Source organism: Sus scrofa, chromosome 2 (genome assembly GCF_054392235.1).
Source record: "Sus scrofa isolate SSC_HxYL_T2T_F1_AM1 chromosome 2, Sscrofa_HxYL_maternal_Yorkshire_Landrace_v2.0, whole genome shotgun sequence".
Lineage (NCBI taxonomy): Eukaryota > Metazoa > Chordata > Mammalia > Artiodactyla > Suidae > Sus > Sus scrofa.
The window spans coordinates 101,138,631-101,158,341 of NC_139384.1; the positions used below are offsets into that span (position 1 = coordinate 101,138,631).

The 19,711-nt window shown below is 40.5% G+C and overlaps 1 protein-coding gene across 6 annotated transcripts in view; it reads left to right on the top strand.

Moving 5' to 3' along the window:
* The window catches only part of ATG10 (autophagy related 10), a 227,994-nt gene extending 218,926 nt beyond the window's left edge, over positions 1–9,068 (top strand). For 5 of the 6 annotated variants that reach the window (XM_085008754.1, XM_085008761.1, XM_085008752.1 and 2 more), the window contains 3 exons: positions 6,434–6,531; positions 7,168–7,283; positions 7,580–9,068. In XM_085008754.1, coding sequence (XP_084864880.1) covers positions 6,434–6,531; positions 7,168–7,267 — 198 coding nt within the window. In that variant the 3' untranslated portion in view covers positions 7,268–7,283; positions 7,580–9,068. 6 annotated transcript variants of the gene reach the window in all.
* The last annotated feature ends 10,643 nt before the right edge of the window (positions 9,069–19,711 follow it).

Here is a 19,711-nt window from a genome sequence, read left to right on the forward strand (position 1 = left end):
TACATCTTCATGAATACTAATTGGGTTCTTGACCCACTGAGCCACAACGATAACTCCTATTAGTTCTTCTTATTGCCATCTCATATCCACTGTTGAACCCATCTAGTGAAAGTTTTATTTTTGTATTGTACTTTCCAACTCCAAATTTTCATTTGGTTCTTTTTCTAATTTGTATTCCTCAATTGGGATTACCTGTTTGCAGAGGCATTGTCATAATTTTTCCCTTTAACTCTTTAAAAGTAGTTTTCTTTAATTCTTCAAATATATTTATTTATATTTATTTATTTATTTTTTTGTCTTTTTTTTTTTTTTTTGTCTTTTCTTGGGCCGCTCCTGCGGCATATGGAGGTTCCCAGGCTAGGGGTCTAATCGGAGCTGTAGTCTCCGGCCTACGCCAGAGCCACAGCAACGCAGGATCCGAGCCGCATCTGCAACCTACACCACAGCTCACAGCAACGCCGGATCATTAACCCACTGAGCAAGGGCAGGGATCGAACCCGCAACCTCATGGTTCCTAGTCGGATTCATTAACCACTGCGCCACGACGGGAACTCCTAATTCTTCAAATATATTTATAATAGCTGCTTTGAATTCTTTGTAAATCCAATATCCAAACCCACTCAGAGTTAGTTTTAATGTAATGGATTTTTTCCTTTAGTTACTTTTTTATTTTTCATTTTTATAAATTTCTTTAAAAACTAGACATTTTAGGTAATATATTGTAGCACCTCTGGATTCCAGTATTCTTCTCTGAGGGTTGTCTTTTTGTTGTTGTTTCTATTGTTTTTATTTATTTGCTTTAGTACCTTTCCTAGGTTTTATCTGCAGAATTTTCTTCCCCTGTAAGTGTGGCCATTGGTGTCTCTATTTTGTCTTTCATTCTTATTTTCATCTTTTTGCCTGGCTTCCATGGGGTCACCAGCTATGTCTGCATACATTGCTTGTGGGCCAGTGATCTGACAGAGGCTATGCTCGTATATTTCAAGCCTATAAGGCTTCCTTCTTTTGTTCATGGATGTGGATATGGGCTGGGAGCACATCCAAATTTCAGTTAATCTTCAAGTTGTTATCAGCTTTTATTTTTCATCAGGCCTTCTTGTATCTCCCCTTTTCCCCTACACATGTACTTAGTTCCCCGTCAGTCCAAGATACCTAGAGAACTTACCTAGCCCTTCTACTGCTGTCTCACTCCATATTCTCCCTACTAGATTTCTGATTGGTCTGCTGCTTGCCTTAAGTGGGACTGTAACCTCTGGCTAGCAGAGCTGTGGGTTCCTTTTCATATAGTACCTGCTTTGCTATCTTTATTGCTAATGCCAGCAGGCAGTAGTTTTCTCTGTTGGAAATCACGTCAGACCTGCTGGCAGCACAGCTACTGGTTCTCATGGCTGACACCACTCTTGTTAAACTTCTTTGTTGATTGAGCTGGGTTGCAGGGGTGGTGAGGTGTGTGTAGGGGTGGGGATGGCAGCATGGGAGTATTTCTAGGCAGGAAGGCTACAGACTCTCTCTGTGTCTAACTTGAAGTTCTAGCAGTTTTCATGAACTAAACAGTTTATCAAAATTTTTATTTGTCTTTGATTGATTTCCACATCCCAGAAATGGTTGTCTTTTTGGCAATTTTGCTTAGTTTTATACCTGTTTTTCAAGGAGATTTGTTGACCTCTACATCTTTCTGCTATAGCTGGAAGTCCATGCCTATTGTTATTTATTTATAACACTTTTCTCAAAAAATTATACAAATATCCCTTATTATAATTTCTGTTTTAAGAAGATCAATATTTCTTAAATTAGTTTAGCTTTTTTAAACCAAAGCATCTTATGAAAACCATATAATTTTTATTTTTAAAATATAGTTTAAACATTTGATTTTTAAAGAGTCATTCATTTAAATCTCTTCTGTCTAGTTATATAAATATGTCTTTAATATAGTAAAAGACAAAGAATTTTTTTTCAGGTGGCCAAACCTGTACTGAAGAACTCTCCAAGCTATTCTAAAAGCTCTTCTAAGTCATGGAAGTTCCTATTATTTAAAAAAAAATGTTTCACAAGAGCATTACCATGCATTTTATTTTATAAGAATATAGCCTTAAATATTAATAAAATTTTTTATTTTGTTTGAAGAAAAATGAATATCAAAATGTTATAGATTAATGAAGTGTTTTTGAAGTACCTGAGCTTTTATTTTAATTTAAATTATTTTCTATTAATTTGTCCTGAATACCAACATATTTTTAATTCTAATTGCCATATCTACATAGGCTTTTTTATACTAATTCAGATTTTTCTTCTTTTTTTATTACTTAATGGATTTTATTACATTTATAGGTGTACAACAATCATCACAACCAAATTTTAGAGCATGTCCATCCCAAACCCATCTCATTTGGAAACCATAAGTTTTGCAATGTCTGTGATCAGTATCTGTTCTGCAAAGAAGTTCATTGTGCCCCTTTTTTAGATTCTACACGTCAGTGAAAGCATTTGGTGTTGGTGTCTCATTGTCTAATTCAGACTTTTCTTGACCTTGGTTATAATCAGTTGTCAAATGTTCCTAAACATTTAGACACTAGTCAGTGATATTTTTACCATGCTGCATAACTCTATAGGAGCTTTTTGGTTTTAGATAATGAAATTGGGCTTTGTTATAGGGTATTGTAAGACCGTATGTCTGGTTGTTATTTTCTTTGTCTATTTAGATGTCAATGGGTTACATCTAAACAGTAACAGTCAACTAAGTGCTTTTTATATGTCAGGCCTGTTTTGAATAGTTTTCTGGCATTGTTTTTCATTGAAGGATCACCATCAGTCTATGAAGTAGATGCTATCATTAATCCCAGTTATCAGATGAGGAAACAGAGACAGAAAATGATTAAGTGCTTTGCCTCCAAGCTCACAGCTGCTAAGTAGTAGAGCAGAACTTAATTCAAGTCTTAATTACAGACCCTAAGCTTGCTCTTATCAATTTGCTACTTGGAATGAGCAAAAGATGACTTGTAGATGTGAAATATAAGTCTTCAACAAGGAGCATAAAATGTCACATCGACACCGGCCAATATGTCACTGCTTAGAAGATGCCCCCCTGAAATTTATGTACATCTGAAAATCTCAGGTGTATGCTATACTCTGACATGGTTATTCTCTCAAGGTCTTGCAAAGGTTAGATCACAGACCTGTAAGGAAGAAGCAAGGTCTTACTTATGTGACAAAGCCATTCCTCATGAGAATTACCAACTCCTAAGGAAACTGAACTACAAGAGGTTAAGAGTCTTGGAGAACACTCTTGGATAGTGGTTGTGAGTGCTTCCATTCACCCCCAGAAAGGGAACACCCAACCAAGATCTCTTCCTAGTGTCCCCTTTGGCTCAAATGGGCCCGGGAGCCCTGGTTCTATAACGCTCTGGATCTTTTAAGAGTTTGGTGCTCTGTCTGTTTGTTACCCTTTTGGTATTCCCAGGCTTTCAGTTTGACTAGTCCATTCTACCTTAGCTATTGGATTCAAGTTGGATGAGTTTCCCCATGAGCATGAAAGTGGCCATGGCAATCATGGGCTGCCTAGGGGAGAATGTGTCTTGAGGAGGAATAGAGGCTGCCTGGTTGAGCTCACTCTCTCCTTTATGAGTGTTCCATCTAAAGCCATCCTTGGAGGTCTAGGTTTCCTTTTATTTAAGAAGGTAGCATCTTCACAGATTTGGTTACAGCTTTTCATTCCTTCTATTGGTTACCACATAAGTATCCAAATAGAATTTAGACTAAATTTAGCTTTTTAAACCCCAGCTCTCTAAACAGTAATTATTTTAGTCCAGGATATTTCTAAAATTCTTATGCATTTCTTATGCACATTTCCCAGGCTCATTTCTCTCCATGGTCTTCTGCCTCCAACAGTGTCTCTGCATGATTGAGTTTTTCTTACCATTGTGATCTCAGCTTAAAGATCACCTCTTCAGTAAGGTCTTCCCTTTCAGCAAATCTAAATTATTATTACCAAAATCCCTCTAAAATCATATTATCCTGTTTTGTTTTATTCATTGCATTTATTTTCATCTAGAGTATCCTGTTAACTTATTTGTTCTCTGTGTTTATTTGGTGTCTCCTGCACTGGAGTGTAAGTTCCATGGGCTTAGGAACTTGGTTTATCTTAAAGATAGTGATCTCTATAATTAGATCCAGAACAGTTCCCGCCAGATGATCACTGGTCTGTGTTGAATTAATGACTTCTAGTTTAGGGCAGGTAAGGGAAGCCAGAATCAAGTTGGACAGGAGGACGTTCAATAGGCATAACTTATCTGGGCGGTGGCCCCAAGGCCTGGTTAGGGAAAGGAAGGAGGGGTAGGGAGGGAGCTGGAGAGCAGGAGCTCAGGCCCTCTGCAGGAATCAGGCCAATGGGCAGAGGCATCTGGATGTGGCACCCAGGGAGACATACACCAGCCTAAACCCAGCCCATAACTCAGCCCTCGCCACACTCGTGCACACACCTCTCCACACCCAGTGTCACCCATACACATGGAACCATCCCTTCCATTTCTTATGGGTCGGTATGTGTCCTTGCACACAGACATGAATGTTTTGGGGTTAGATGGTGGAGGCAGCAGAGACAGCCACACATATTTCTTCCCACGGATAGCTCTGAGTTCAGCTTCTCCTTGTACTGACTGAGAAGAGAAAAATCCAGGAGAAGAAGCTAGGCAGCCCCTAGTCCAAATCCAGCCTACAGGCTTGTTTTATTTGGCCCAGACCATGTTTTTAAAAAATTGTGCCAACATTTAAATTTAGGCGGTTTTGCATAAAAATCTGGATTTCTAGGTTATTTTGACAAATGGGAAGACCTGGCACACTGAACCTGCATTCCCACATGGCACAATTGGCTGGAGCAGAGTAGCAAGCACAGCCTCGGCTGGGCACACTCTCCATTTACCCCAGTCCCTGTCACCACCTGGTGCATTGAACTGGCCTCACCCCTTTGGGTCACCAGTCCGGACTTCATAGTCTTAGTCTCTTTGGGCTGCTATAACAAATATACCACAGATATAGCTGGTACGCAACAGGAATTTATTTCTCACAGTTCTGAAGGCCAGAAGTCTGAGACCAGGTTGAGGTCTCCAGCCCTGTCTTGTGACAGCCCTCTTCCAGGTTGCAGACTTCTCACTGTGTCCTCATGTGGCAGAAAGGGCCTCTTTTTTAAGGTATTAATCTCATCATAAGGCTCCACCCTCCTGACCTAAGCACTTTCCCAAAACCCTAGCTCCTAATACCATAACACTGGGCATTAGGATTTCAACATATCAATTGGAGAAGGGGGCACACATTCAGATCATAGCAATATTTGAGTTTTCAGTCTCTGGCATAATGGCGTCATGGATAATGTACAATATAAGCAAATGATAGACTTAGCAATAATAATTGTTTGTTATTGTGTTGGTAGAATTTGTGCATAGAATTTGTACATAGAAACCTTCTAGGGCTCCCTGTTGCTTGCCAAATGATGTCCACATCCCTAACCTGGCAGCAGTCTGACCTGTGTCTTATATCCAGTCATTCTCTTAGGAAGGAAGTGGAATTCCATTTTATGGACTTTTAACTTATGGAAATAGACCTGTAAGCTTGGAAGAGACAGGAGAGAAGCAGATAAACAGATACTCAGAGAGAGGCAGACAGGCAAACAGACAGAAATAGTACGATTTAAACAGTGCTGGCCATTCCCCTCTTCCACTCCCCCTCCTCTCCTGTCTACTCACTGGACATGTGCCCACTGGCACTGGATGCAGTTAGGCCTGAAACAATGAACATGTTGGCAAAATTTATGTAAGAAAGTATGCAAATGATATTGGTGCCCTTACCATTGACAAAGAGGTGAATGAAATGCATTGTTCAGATGGTCGGGCTCCTAGACGTCAAGGACATCCCTGAGGAAAAATTGAAGAAAAATTATAGGCCAAAGTAAACACCAGCTAAAGAACAGTTAGGGAAATGGATATAATGTATCTGCATTTTGCATTTAGTGCCGTTCTTTATCAACAGATTGTTTCTTCTCACCAACTTCTCATGTTTGGGTTACAAATTTTATTTCACAATAGGAATCGGGGGAAGGATCAAGATGGCAGAAGAATAAGATGTCTCGCTCACCTTCTCCCACAGATACATCAAAATAGGAATCACTATATATCTTAATTTAATAACCTGAAATTAAAACAAACCTCAGTCAGAATTCCCTGGTGGTAAAATGGGTTAAGGATCCAGAATTGTTGCTTCTGTGGCTCAGGTCACTGCTATGGCTTGGGAACTCTCTCATATCTCGAGTGCAGCCAGAAAAACAACAAAACAGAACAAAACAAAAACCCAACGTTAAGAAAAAAAAAAAAATCCTTTATGTTAAAGGAGTAAACCATATGAGTAACTCACACTGGCAATCCTGGGCTAACTCTGATTCTTACAGGAGCACCCCATACTTGGACAGCCCTTTTTTGTACTGCATCCCTGCAAGACAAGTGAATTCATGACTCCTGTGTTCAAGAGTTCTCAAAAAACCAAGAGGTAAGAAACACCAAGATAAATTGGCTTGCACTCCTTTTAAAAGAGAGTAAGTCTTTTTATGTGATTCTAAAAGCTAAGCTAAAAAAGGAATATTCTTTGTAATAAAAAGAATGGCTAATATTTATTGATTTTTTAATTGTGTGGTAGGCATTGTTCTAAGTATTTTAGATGTATTAACACACTAGATTTTTATAACACCCTTGTGAACTAAGTACCATTCTTTTACCCAGTTTGCAGAGGAGGAAGCTAAAGCACAGAAGGGCTAACTGACTCACACAGCTTGTTAAGCAGTGGAACTGAATTTGAACCCAGGCACTTTTGCCTCAGAGCCATGCTCTTCACCACTGCACTCTGCTGCCTTAGCTAAGCTTGTCAATTGTGTCACATAGGAATCATCAAGGGGAATCAGGAACCCCAGGGCCTGACCCTGCAACTACTTTAGTAATGGATCCTCGGCCTCTTTGGCTCTCAAGTCCCTGTCAGGCCATGGGCTGGCATTTGAAAACGCTAAGATTCCAAGTGGTGGGCATATGTCTTTGAAGAAGCTTCATTTCTATGATTATTGGTAACTGATTTTCTACCTCTCATCCAACTACAATGGAAACCAAGTTTTCTGTGTTTTCACTTGTTTCCCAGGAACGTCAACTATATCACGTCGTGGCTGAGCATCGTAGGGCCGGCTGTTGGGCTGAATCTGCCTCTGAGTTATGCCAGAGCTGCCTCTCAGGATGCATGAAATGTCAATGGACCAGGTAGAAAGAGAAGTTGGTGCTGCATGTTTTGCCGTTGCAGAGATCCTGGTGTCTCTCTTGCCCTCCTGGCGCCACCATCTGCTTTCGTCTTTAACAGGCTGGACATTGAATTGTTTGCCTAGTTTCCCAGCCAACCACATTCCCATCATTTAGGAAGCTTTTGACTTTATTTTAATAACACTCACCCAGCCATAGGGCTGGGTGGCTTTATTTTAGAATTGATATTCTTAAAACAAGCCTTTATTGCTCAGTTAACCTTTTATTTTCTTGGCTTTTGTTTTGTTCTTGTTCTTCAGATTCTTCTATTGAGCCAAAGAGCTTAGAATAACACTGGAAATGTATGTGGCCAGCCGTGTTTTAATGGGACCCATGTTGTGCAAGATTTCAGCTCCCTGAGATTTTGATGTGGATTTTTTTTCCTTGGAAGCAGATATCTGCGGAAACTGATATACTCTATTTTTAGAAGATACCCTGCAGGAGCTCCTGTCGTGGCGCAGTGGTTAACGAATCCAACTAGGAACCATGAGGTTGCGGGTTTGGTCCCAGGCCTTGCTCAGTGGGTTAAGGATCCAGCATTGCTGTGAGCTGTGGTGTAGGTTGCAAACACGGCTCAGATCTGGCGTTGCTGTGGCTGTGGTGTAGGCCGGCGGCTACAGCTCCAATTTGACCCCTAGCCTGGGAACCTCCATATGCCACAGTAGTGGCCCTAGAAAAAGGCAAAAAGATAAAAAAGAAGATACCCTGCAAAGATGCAGTCACTATAAATAGCAAAAAATGAATGTAATAGAAATAGTGACATCACCAGGGCACTTCCAGGTCATTCTCTCACATCTCTGAGACTTGTTCTCTTTAATTTGAGACTAACAAGCTACCTCACAGGGTTGCTATGGAAGCATGTGAGATCATTAGTGCATGAGAAAATATTGTAAAGCATTATACAAGTATTCATTAAATGGCTACCTTTCTTATATTTGATTGCCATTCACCCAATTGGTCAATAAATGTAATAGTCGGTAAGGTATTAAGATGGACCTAATATGGTAGAATTTTTGGTTTGAGGTTGCCCTTTTTTTTGTTTTAAATTGCTAGGTCTGAAACTAAGAGAAACCTGTAACTGGCTTTTTAGAGCACCTAGATTAGTGTCTGTCAGTGAGGGAGTCACTTGAGGCTCTCTTACAACGATAGATGCTGGGACCACCTGCTGGAACAGCCTTTCTGGAGTGATTTCGATGCACATGCTCCTGAAGAATCTCTGGTCTGGATGTACCTCCTGAGCTGCACAGTTGTTTTGGTCTCCCAACAGGCCTTTCCCAATTCTAAGTGTAGCCCCGGCAAGCTGGACTTGCTTCCAGACGTTGTGCGGGCATCGCCCTGAGCCTCCAGATAGCAAGGAAGTCTAGGAGGCTCTTGCTCTCAAGGCGGCCCACTTGGGGGAAGGGTTAGGAAGATGGCAGAGGACCATGACAGCCCTTCCAGTCTCTAAGTTAAGAGCTGAACTCTCACACAGGGAGCAGAAGTAGAGAAAGAGTTAATTCAAACTGCTAGAAAAGCTAAAAGTAAATTTTAAAACGCTGAGCTGCACATATTCATGCTGGGATGAGAGCCTGCTTACATGCTTGCTGGGCATTTTGGTATTTACCACTTAACATCTTTTCAACTTCTGCAAGGGATTTCTCCCCACCACTCTCCCTAACACAGATTTTACAGCAAGTCATTTCTCAAGCCAGGTCATTTCTAGGGTAAAAAATAAATAAATAAAAAATAAAAAGAAAATGTAATAATGTATTATCTGCATGATGTACTTGTCTAGAAATTGTCTTTTGCTAACAGATTCTAAGATAATAGTCTATCAGTTTAGGAGAAGTGTATGTTTCTTTCAAGTTAAAAATTTTTTTTCCCTATGACTAATGAAGACCTAAAAATTCATCAGTGATTTAAAAAAAAAAAAAAAAGTTGCAAAGAGCTCCACCATGTGGAGTCAGGGGAAGAGTGGGTCCTGGCCCTGTTCCAGTCCACACAGCATCCCTACTCCTTCCCACCTCAGTTCAGGCTTGACTGCTCCCCAGGAAAATGGGCTTCTGGTCAGGCTTGCTCTATCTGCCCACAGCCTATCTGACCGCTGCTCATGATGGTTCCCACCTGGAAATGCTCCCTTACCCATCTCTCTACCCAATTCTTAACCTGGCCTACATGATTCACTCTTTTACAAAGCCTTCTCTGACCCTCGCCCCACCCTCACCCCATCTCATTATCACTGTACTCAGTCATAGTGGTAGGGATAGAGTGGAATAGTTACACAGGTGGCTGTAGAAGTCTCAGTAGGGGACCATGGGTAGACATGGAAACCTAGGGAACTTTGGGAGACCGCTCTAAGTTAAGAAGGCCATCAGAGGGAATTCCTAAATCTGACTAGTAACCATGAGGCTGCGGGTTTGATCCCTGGCCTTGCTCAGTGGGTTAAGGATCTGGTGTTACCATGGTAGGTCACAGACACAGCTTGGGTCCCATGTTGCTGCACCTGTGGCATAAGCTGGCTGACAGCTGTAGCTCCGATTTGATCCCTAGCCTGGAAACTTCCATATGCCATGGGTGTGGCACTAAAAAGCAAAAAAAAAAAAAAAAAAAAAAACCCATCAGAAACGTTTTGGACGAAGCAGACTTGCTTAACTATAAAAGAATAAGTAAAAGCACAAGATACGCCTCAGGTCATTAAGCGAAAGAAAAAAATGAAGCCTGCATTCAAGTTCAGCAAGATAATGATCCTTAAGGACCAAAGATAGGAATTTAAGGGTAAGATGACATTCCAAAGTAGAAGATCCTCATTATACAGAAACCTGAGACGATTCAACATATTTTAGCATATGTTACCTACCTTCCGCTAATTTGAATAAGCACCAAGACAGTCCTAGTTTGACCTCATGGGGTCAAATACTCTCTTGCCGATAGGAAGGAGGAGTTAGTGATGTAAGCCTGAGGTCTACTTGAAGAATGAGGAAGAAGGTGGTGTTTTCCCACTTCCTGCTTTCCTTGGATTATAAAATGTAGCCCACCCATTCTTCCGGGCAGAACCTCCTTGCCTGCTGGCTTCTGTCTCTCACAAGCATCTTAATAACTATTTCTTGCCTATCACTTTGTCTCTCACTGAATTCCTTCTGTGCTGAGACACAAAGAACCTGAGCCTCAGTAAATCCAGACACCAGGTGAGTGATTCTAATTAAAAAAAAAAAAAGTGGTTTCAAGCTCCAACCTGGGTTTAGTCTGGGTTCAAGTCAGAGGTGTTTTGGTTTCAATAGTAGCATTTCATTGTCTGCTTTTCACTCTGATTTGATGGGTAGCGAGTAACTTACTGACCCCCTGTGGATATGTTATGAGGTTGCATGCACAGAGGAGCTGCTGTCTGCCCCTTGGAAGTGATCCAGGGAATATCCTCCGTCTGGGAACCCTCGTAAGTGGGCCAGTTCTTTGAGTGACCGTGGAAGAGCCATAGGCTGTGCTCAACATCAGGTACTAGCCTACAAGCTGGAGGTTAAAAAAAAGAAATTTCCACCGCCCCCCCCCCCCAAAAAAATAAGATGAAGAAAAAAAAGTGAGAAGTGGGTTTTTGTATCCATTTCTTCTGAGAGAGGTACAGTTTTAATTAATACTCTTAAGACATTAGGAAATGGAGATCTGCATTGTCAAAACGAGCTTTTACATAATTCAGAGAGCTGAAAGTCCAGTAAAGAGGTTTTTTTGTTTTTTTTTTTTTTTAGGATTAAAATTTGAGAGTAAGAATATGCAAATATTCACGTCAGCCATTACTTACTGAGTTCCTCATAGGTGCTGACCCTAAGCTGGTTGGCAGGGGTAGCACATGGAGAGGCCCGACCCGGCTCAGGTGAACACCCCAGTCCAGTGGAGAAGATAGACAAGAAGATGCAGGGACGGTAGGATGTGTGCGGTGGCAGAGGCATGGAGAGCAAGCACCAGGAAAGATTCACAGAAGAGAAATGTGAGTGAAGTTGTGAAAAACCTCGGGTTGAGCCAGGTTACAAATGGAGGAAAGACCTTGAGGGTGCACATGGGGTGGTGGTAAAGAGTGAGCCTGGCTAGGGGGACTGGGGCAGGTCTGGAGGAGCCTTTATTGCCTCACTGAGGATTTGTGTTTGGCCAAAACCCCGCAAAGAGCTGCCAAGGGAATTCGAGCAGAGCTGTAAAAGTGATCACATTTGCATTTTAGAAAGAATTTTGTATTTGAAAATGACTAATCGCACATACACTTCGCTGGTGTTTTTTCACCAGCAGGTACCAGTCCACAGACTTGAGAAGGTACAAGAATGCAAAAAGCGCTGGGAGTATGTCAAAGACGATTTTTGATTTTTGCTTAGTGCCTTCCGAAGCAAAACCTGCCAGTGTTCTGATAAGTCCTGGTTTACTTTGTTACCTGGGGCAAGTCACTGTGCCTCTCAGTGCCTATTTCTTCACGTATTAAATGGAAGGAAGGGTATTATTAGGTCAAGTAAAATCAATACATTCATTTATGACCAGCATTTTTTTTTTATGAAATAGAATATGTCTAGGAGAAACACTCCCTGTGTTTTCTCCTTTACTGTCACAATACTATCATACAGCACATCTGACACTAGATGTTATGGGTGTTCCATGCACCAGACAATCTGCAACACCAGCCAGGTTTTCTGTAATTCAGTTCAATTCTCACACTGTCTACCTGAAGTTAGCTTCAGATCCTGAGATTAACTGTTCAATCTCACAGACTACCCCATTTTAGACACCAGTTGCAAGGCCCAAGATGTCACCTATATTTCTGACTGACCAGCTATAAATTAGGGTTCCCATGACCCCCTCCTTGGGTTAGGTAATTTGCTAGAATGGCTCATAGTATACACTTACTTAGGCTTACCAGTTTGTTACATAATAAAGAATATGATAAGGGAAACAGACGATATATACACAGGACGAGATCCAGAAGGGTCCCAGGTGCAGGAACTTCTGCCCCCATGGAGCTGGGGTGCATCACCCTCCTGGAATGTAGAGGTGTTCACCAACCTGGAAGCTCTGAACCATGCACTTGTATTTTTGGAATTCTAATGGAGGTTTCATCATGTGGGCATGATCAATCATTAACTCCACTTCTAGCCCTTCTCCCCTTCCCAGAAGATGAGGGATAGGGCTGAAAATTCCAAGCTTTTAATCAGGGCTTAGTCTTCCCAGTGACTAGCCTCTCTCCTGAAGCTATTCAGGAGCCCACCCAGAGTCACCTCTTTAGAACAAAAGCCACTCCTATCATCTGGGAAATTCCAAGGCATTTAGGAGTTCTGTGTCAGGAACTGGAGTCAGAGACCAGATACTGGAACAAAAGATGCCTATTAGGAAATTTCAAGAGTTTTAGGAGCTCGGTGCCAGGAACCTGGGGCAGAAACCAATATATATTTTGTATTATTTTACACATACATAGAAAAAAGTACATTGCACTAATAATAGGGTATCATTGTTTTTGGAACTTTGATTTCAACTAGATACATAGAAAAGCTGTTATCTAGGATGTGCACACAGACACACTAGATGGTGCTGTAAATGTATTTCTAATTCCAGGGAGTGGTCAGAGATTTGAAAGCTAATGGACAAAAAAAGCTTCCTTCCAGTTCTAAGATGTCTGATTCCTTTATGCTGCTGACCAATAAGTGGTTAAAGATTATTCTAGAAGGTATAGGAAGTGTTAACTATTAGCATGCCCATAACGCTGGGCTACTTTGAAATGCACATAGGTTCCCAAAGTCGTCCCCCGCCCCCGCCACACTGGATTTTTATAGGGCTCGTCTGTAAAAGCACTTTCACGTTTTTATTCTAAAATCTGGTAATGTTCTTTAAAGCAGTTTTGTAATGTAAAACCCTTGCTTTTATCTAACTTTTGTGTTGTCAATAGCGACACCTAGTGGTAAAAGAGCTCTATTGCAAATATCTTATATTGCAACCCATTAGAGCTGAAAATTATTTGAGACCACCAAGTCCCATTTTGTAAATTATTAAAAATAAACTGGAAACTCACCTGCATTCCTACATTCAGATAAACCTTACATGAGGATAAAAAAATCCAATGTCTATATGGTGATTTCTTAGATTACTTTAAATCTTTTCAAATACCCATAAATCACTTTTGAATGAGGCAGAAATTTAACAAAGTATGCCCTGATAGGCTAACAGGAAATCGTAGTTCGGTATATATACAGCCTTTGGTACATTGGTATTTGCATGTGCATGCCAGATCTTCAGGATTTAGCATGGTGCTTGGCACTTGGTGGTACCCCGTAATTCTTCGTGGAATATTTGTGTATGTGGGTGATCACTGAGCCTCAGGGAAGCCTCCCATGGTCTCCTTTCTGTAGACTCAAGGACTGGACCTGCTTTCCTCCTGGGAACTGCCACCCACTCTATACTTTGAGAAGATTTCTCTCCCCTGTCACAAGCAGCAGAATGGGATGAGGTCTCCTTAGTCCCCTCCTTCAATGGGTTAAGAGGCCCTTTCCTGCTTATTGATTAGGAGATGGTTAAATAAAATGTGGTAGTGTAGAGCAGTTGAGTGAATTCATCTCCATGTATCAAAATAGGCAGTTCTCATAAATGGATTGTTGAGTTAAAATAGGAAACAAACACTAGATACTGGAAGTTCCCTTGTGGCGCAGCAGGTTAAGGATCCAGCATCGCCACAGCAGTGGCTCAGGTTGCAACTGTGGTGGCTTTAATTCCTAGCCCGGAAACTTCCACATGCTGCAGGTGCGGCCAACCCCCCCAAAAAAAAAACAAAAGCAAAAACAACAAACTAGATGCTAACTCTGCATGTGACTTAACACTATATCAAAAATACATCAATACTATACATTTTCTGTAGTACGTATGTAGTATATGTATGTAAAAGCATAAAAATGGTCTAGAAGGACACACACCAAACTTGTAGGAGAGGTTACCTCTGGGGGTGGAGATTGGGGACTCAGATTGGAAGTGATCGAAGGAGACTTTGGCTCTTTTTTTAATGCTACATGTAGGTACCCATAGACTATGAAACTAAAAATTCATTTAAAGGGTTTTAGTGCTTACAGATAATTGGGAAGTCACAGAAAAATTTAAAAGAGTAAAGTTTAAACTTAAGTGTTTATCACTCAGAGATAACTACAGTTAAAATTTTGATACATTTTCTTCTACTAGTTAAGTATATTTAATTAGTCTTTCTGTGTATGGTTACATCCTGATTTTTCCAACTGAACACTTTATATGAAACATTTCCCCCTATCATTTAATGTTCTGTGAAAAAACAACTTAAAATGACTACTATTTATTTTATATTAAAATGTACCAAATAATGAGGGATTTTAGGTTGTTTCTAATTTTCACGGTTTAACATACGTTCACTGAGCACTTACTACCTGCATGGCCAGTGCTGGGGATACAGTCTTCAGGAGGGCAGACAAAGCCCACTAGCCTGTTCCCCCACCCCTCAACCTGCTAGAGCTTTTGAATGTAAGATATGTGTGTAGAAATAGTTGTTCACATTCTGTTTCTTTGGGTTGTTATTACTAAGGGAATGAAAGGATCAAAGGATAAGGAATGTCTTAAGTTTTTCCATTCATGTCGCTTAATTGTTCACTCGTAAGGCTATACCAATTTACATTCCCCAGAGCAGTTTGTATTTTACCATTTGCTAAAATCCTTGAAAATAATTTTATTTTACTGTGCTTTTATTATTGAGTTGATCACTTTTCTCTTCCAGTCTTTTTTTTTTTTTTTTTTGCTTTTTTAGGGCCCCGCCCTCAGCATATGTAAACTCCCAGGCTAGGGGTCAAATTGGAGCAACAGCTGCTGGCCTCTGCCACAGCCATAGCAACTCAGGATCCGGATCTGCAACCTACACCACAGCTCACGACAAAAGCCGGATCCTTAATCCGCTGAGCGAGGCCAGGAATCAAACCTGTGTCCTCATGGATACTAGTCAGATTCATTTCCACTGAGCCACAACAGCAATTCCCACCCTCTTTCTGATTGTGCATTTACCAGTGACATTGGGAAACTTTTCTCTAAAATGGCCCAGTGCTCCATAATTAGGTCAGCTGGTGCCATCAGAGTAGAATGTGAAACGTGCATGTTGCAGGTTCTGCAGCCTGGATCATCCATCCGCAGATCCTCACCGCACTGTGGGCATTTCATAAGTAATGGCAAACCACAGGCAACTCTATGACTGCTCTAAACTGTGATTAAATTGGAAAATTATGTAATGTATGAATAAATCTGGTCAATGTTGAACAAATTTAAACAGTAGCTGGATTCTTGGAAAGAAAGCCCTTCAAAAATCTGAAAAATATATAGACCCCACAATTTTCAGAAAAATGTATGTGTATATGTGTGTGTGTGTGCATACACAGACATGCACATACTGATATTAGAAAATTCTGCATACAGTTTCAAGAGGTTCCTAGACTCTCTAAAATGTAGGTCAAATCCTATAGATCAAGATTTGGTCAATAAATCCCATTCACAATGGCTTTCTTCTCGGAGTTCCTGTCGTGTCTCAGTGGTTAACGAACCTGACTAGCATCCATGAGGACATGGGTTTGATTCCTGGCTTCGCTCAGTGGGTTAAGGATCCAGCGGTGCTGTGAGCTGTGGTGTAGACTGGAGGCTACGGCTCTGATTTGACCCCTAGCCTGGGAACCTCCCTGTGCCGTGAGTGCAGCCCTAAAATAGACAAAAAAAAGGCAAAACAAAACAGTGTCTGTCTTCTATTACACACACACATACCCCTATGTTATGTCATGGGCAGGAGGAAAAAGGGATATATAGTGACAGGGGAAAAAACTATCTAATTATAAGCATAAGTAAATGTGTAAAATACAGAATAAGCAAAGTCAACATTGCACAGGCTGGTATTAAAATTCTAAGGAATACTTGGAATCTATTGGGAACCTAAGGAGGGGCAAAGTGGTGGTCCGGCTTACCTGCAACACACGCAAAGACAGATACCTGAAGCTGTCAAGCTCTATAGAAAAAAAAAAAATCTTCCTATAAACTGGATAAAGAAATTCACAAAGCTGTTGGGGGTGGGGAAGATAATGACAAAATCTGTTTCACAGCCTTGTTTCAAAAGCAGGTGTTAATGGACAAAACAGGTTTCAACAAGTAACATTTCCCTCAACTCTTTTCAGCTGTGGTTGACACAAAAAAATTATTTAAAATGTGGCTCACTGTGCCCACTATTGTACAGATTTAAACATTTGCTGGTTGTTAAAGAGGCAAGGAAGTATATTTATCAGCATCTAGACTTATTTGAAAATTTCAGTAGCTCAGATTTTTCCCTAGACTTTTAACCCAGCCAAGTAACATGACCTCTTGTGCTCCTTCTAATTAACGACAGTGAAGCTAAACTTCAAACAAACAAATAGATTAGAGAGGCCACGTCAATAACTTATTACCACAAATAAGCAAAACACTGGTAAGGATCTGCGGAGAAAGCTGCCACTTCTCAGACGGGGAGATGTGAGGGGATGATCTGGGCTGCCATCTCCTCCTCTTCCTCCTACAGGAGACACTCTCCTTAGGGTCAGAATTGCTGTCTGAAAGCTTCAGGTGCTCTGGGAAGCCCGGAATGTCCATGACGCTCATCAAGCCTGGCTTGAGTTCTTAGGCTGTATGTGAGGGGCTCCCTCCTTTTGAAGATACACACCACATATTGAAGGTGACATATTTAAGTGGCAGTCTGAATGAGGTGGTGGCTGTGTGTGTGCATGTTTGGAAATACTGGTTATCTGTCACTCCTGGGTCCCTTCAAATGTGTCACTCTAAAAATGATTTTCCCATGAGACACTTTGTGCTTAAAAATATTCAGTTGTTAAATGGTTTAATACTTTGCTCTAAAATTCCACTGGTGACATTACCATGACAATAAGCTTTGCAAATCTACTGCTTTTCCTCACATACTAATAAACACAACATCACTTTATCAAATAATAGGAGTAGAAATTGTGCTAGAAACTAAGAAGGCTTAATACAACCTGCAAAGGCAATCCCCAAGCTACAATATCATAAGAATGTGAGTTAATACTTGGATGATCCATTTAAACAGATTTTACAGGTTAGAAAAAGATGATACAAGCAGCTGTTAGTGAAAATTTTATTGTAATATGGTAATTTATGATCTTGGTCTCTTTTTTTGACTTTGTGTAAAACCAACAAAGAAATGTTAGCTACTTTTTGACAACCGTGAAACAGCTGCAGGAATGTTATCCACAGCATGACCGTTGTAACCAAATCCAGACATTTACCTGGATTGAAACACAGAAAACTCACATATACAAAGATACAGATTCAAATTTGCATAGCTATCAAATCAGAACTGTTTCTCAACTCTATCAAAAAATAAAACACAATGCCCCATGTATATGAGGCATTGTGTGTTTCCCTAGCATAGTTTTAAATTTTTTGCAGAATATCATTTACTGGTGTGCTTCAACATTTCCATATAAACACACAGAAAATTTAGTAATCATGTTATACTACCCCCTTCCTTTCAAAAACTATAAAACAGGAGTTCCTATCGTTGCTCAGAGGTTAATGAATCTGGCTAGTATCCATGAGGACGTGGAATCTATCCCTGGCCTCGCTCAGTGGGTTAAGGATCCAGCATTGCTGTGAGTTGTGGTGTAGTTTTCAGAGCAGATCGGATCCGGTGTTGCTGTGGCTGTGGTGTAGGCCCGCAGCTGTAGCTCCAATTAAACTCTTAGCCTGGGAACCTCCATATGCCAAGGGTTCTGCCCTAAAAAGAGAAAAAAAACAAAAACAAAAACAAAACCCCTATAAAACAAAAACTCTTGTTTAATACCCAGCATAAATTTATGCCATAACTGGCTAAGTAGCTACCTGTAAGGCGGTCCTTATTATTTTGTTAGGGGGTAGGTCTCCTCTAGGAACAGTTAATAATTTAGAAGACAGACTTGTTTTCTGGCTTCAGTTGTACTGATTACTTGGGCAAGTTATTTAAAAATTACTCAAGAGCTACCTTTTTTGGGCTTCTGACTTATAAAATGAGGTGGCTGGAAAAGAGCAGCAGTATCCTTGTAAGTGGGAAAAGCAATGGGATGGTTTCACAACTTTTGTCTGAGAACTTGTTCAAAAGACAAATTTTCCCAGAAATGTCATAATAATTGTTTCCCCAGAGGATTTGGGGTATTCGTATAATCTACATATCTTAGGGATTCCAACTTTCTGGATATGAGAATCACAGGACTAAGTGATCTCCGGATTCTTTCTGCACTAACGATTTCTCATTTGTTTGGGGTTTGCTGGGCAGATATAAGAGTAACATAAATACTCATTCACAATTTTTTAAACCTTTTAATTTATAAATAATTTAAGACTCAAGTTACAAAACAGTATAGTTTACATATTTCACTCAATTTTCCCTTAATGATAATGTATTTCAAAACCAGAGTACGTTTCCAAAACAGGTAAATTAAATTACAATACTAAAAACTACCGACTTACTTGTATTTCATCTTTTTTTTTTTTTTTTTTTGGCTGCACCCACAGGCATGCAGAATTTCCTGGGCCAGGGATCAAACCCTTGGCACAGCAGTGACAACATGGGATTCTTAGCTGCTAGGCCACCAGGGAACTCAAATTTCATCAATTTTTATATGCACATTTTTGATACATAGTACTATGAAATTCCATCACAAGTATTGATTTATGTAAACACCACCACAGTCAGGACTCAGAACTGTTCCACCACCAAAAAGACACTCCCTTCATACTGCCCTTTGTAGTTTGACTCTATCGCTATCCCTAACAATTACCAATCTCATCATCTCCACAGCTATAATTTTGTCATTTCAAGAGTTTCATATAAATGAAATGATATGCAACCTTTTGAGATTGGCTTTTTGTACTTAGCATACCACTAAGATCCACAGAAGTTGTTGCATCCAATAAGGGTCTTTTATAACTGAGTAGCATTTCTTTTATCAATGTTTATCCATCCAGTTTATTTGCCCGCTGAAGGACATTTAGGTTGCTTCTAGTTCTTGGCTACCACAAATAAAGTTGTCATGAACATGCGTGTACAGGATTTTTTTGTGGGCAGACATTTCATTTCTGTGTAACTACCCAGGAGTGCAACTGCTGGATTGTCAGTATATGTTAACTTTGTAAAAAACTGCCAAATAATTTTTGGGAGTTCCCATCGTGGCGCAGTGGTTAACGAGTCCGACTAGGAACCGTGAGGTTGCGGATTCCATTCCTGGCCTGTTCAGTGGGTTAAGGATCCAGCATTACTGTGAGCTGTGGTGTAGGCCGGCAGCTACAGCTCCGATTTGACCCCTAGCCTGGGAACCTCCATATGCTGAGGGAGTGGCCCTAGAAATAGCAGAAACCAAAAAAAAAAAAAA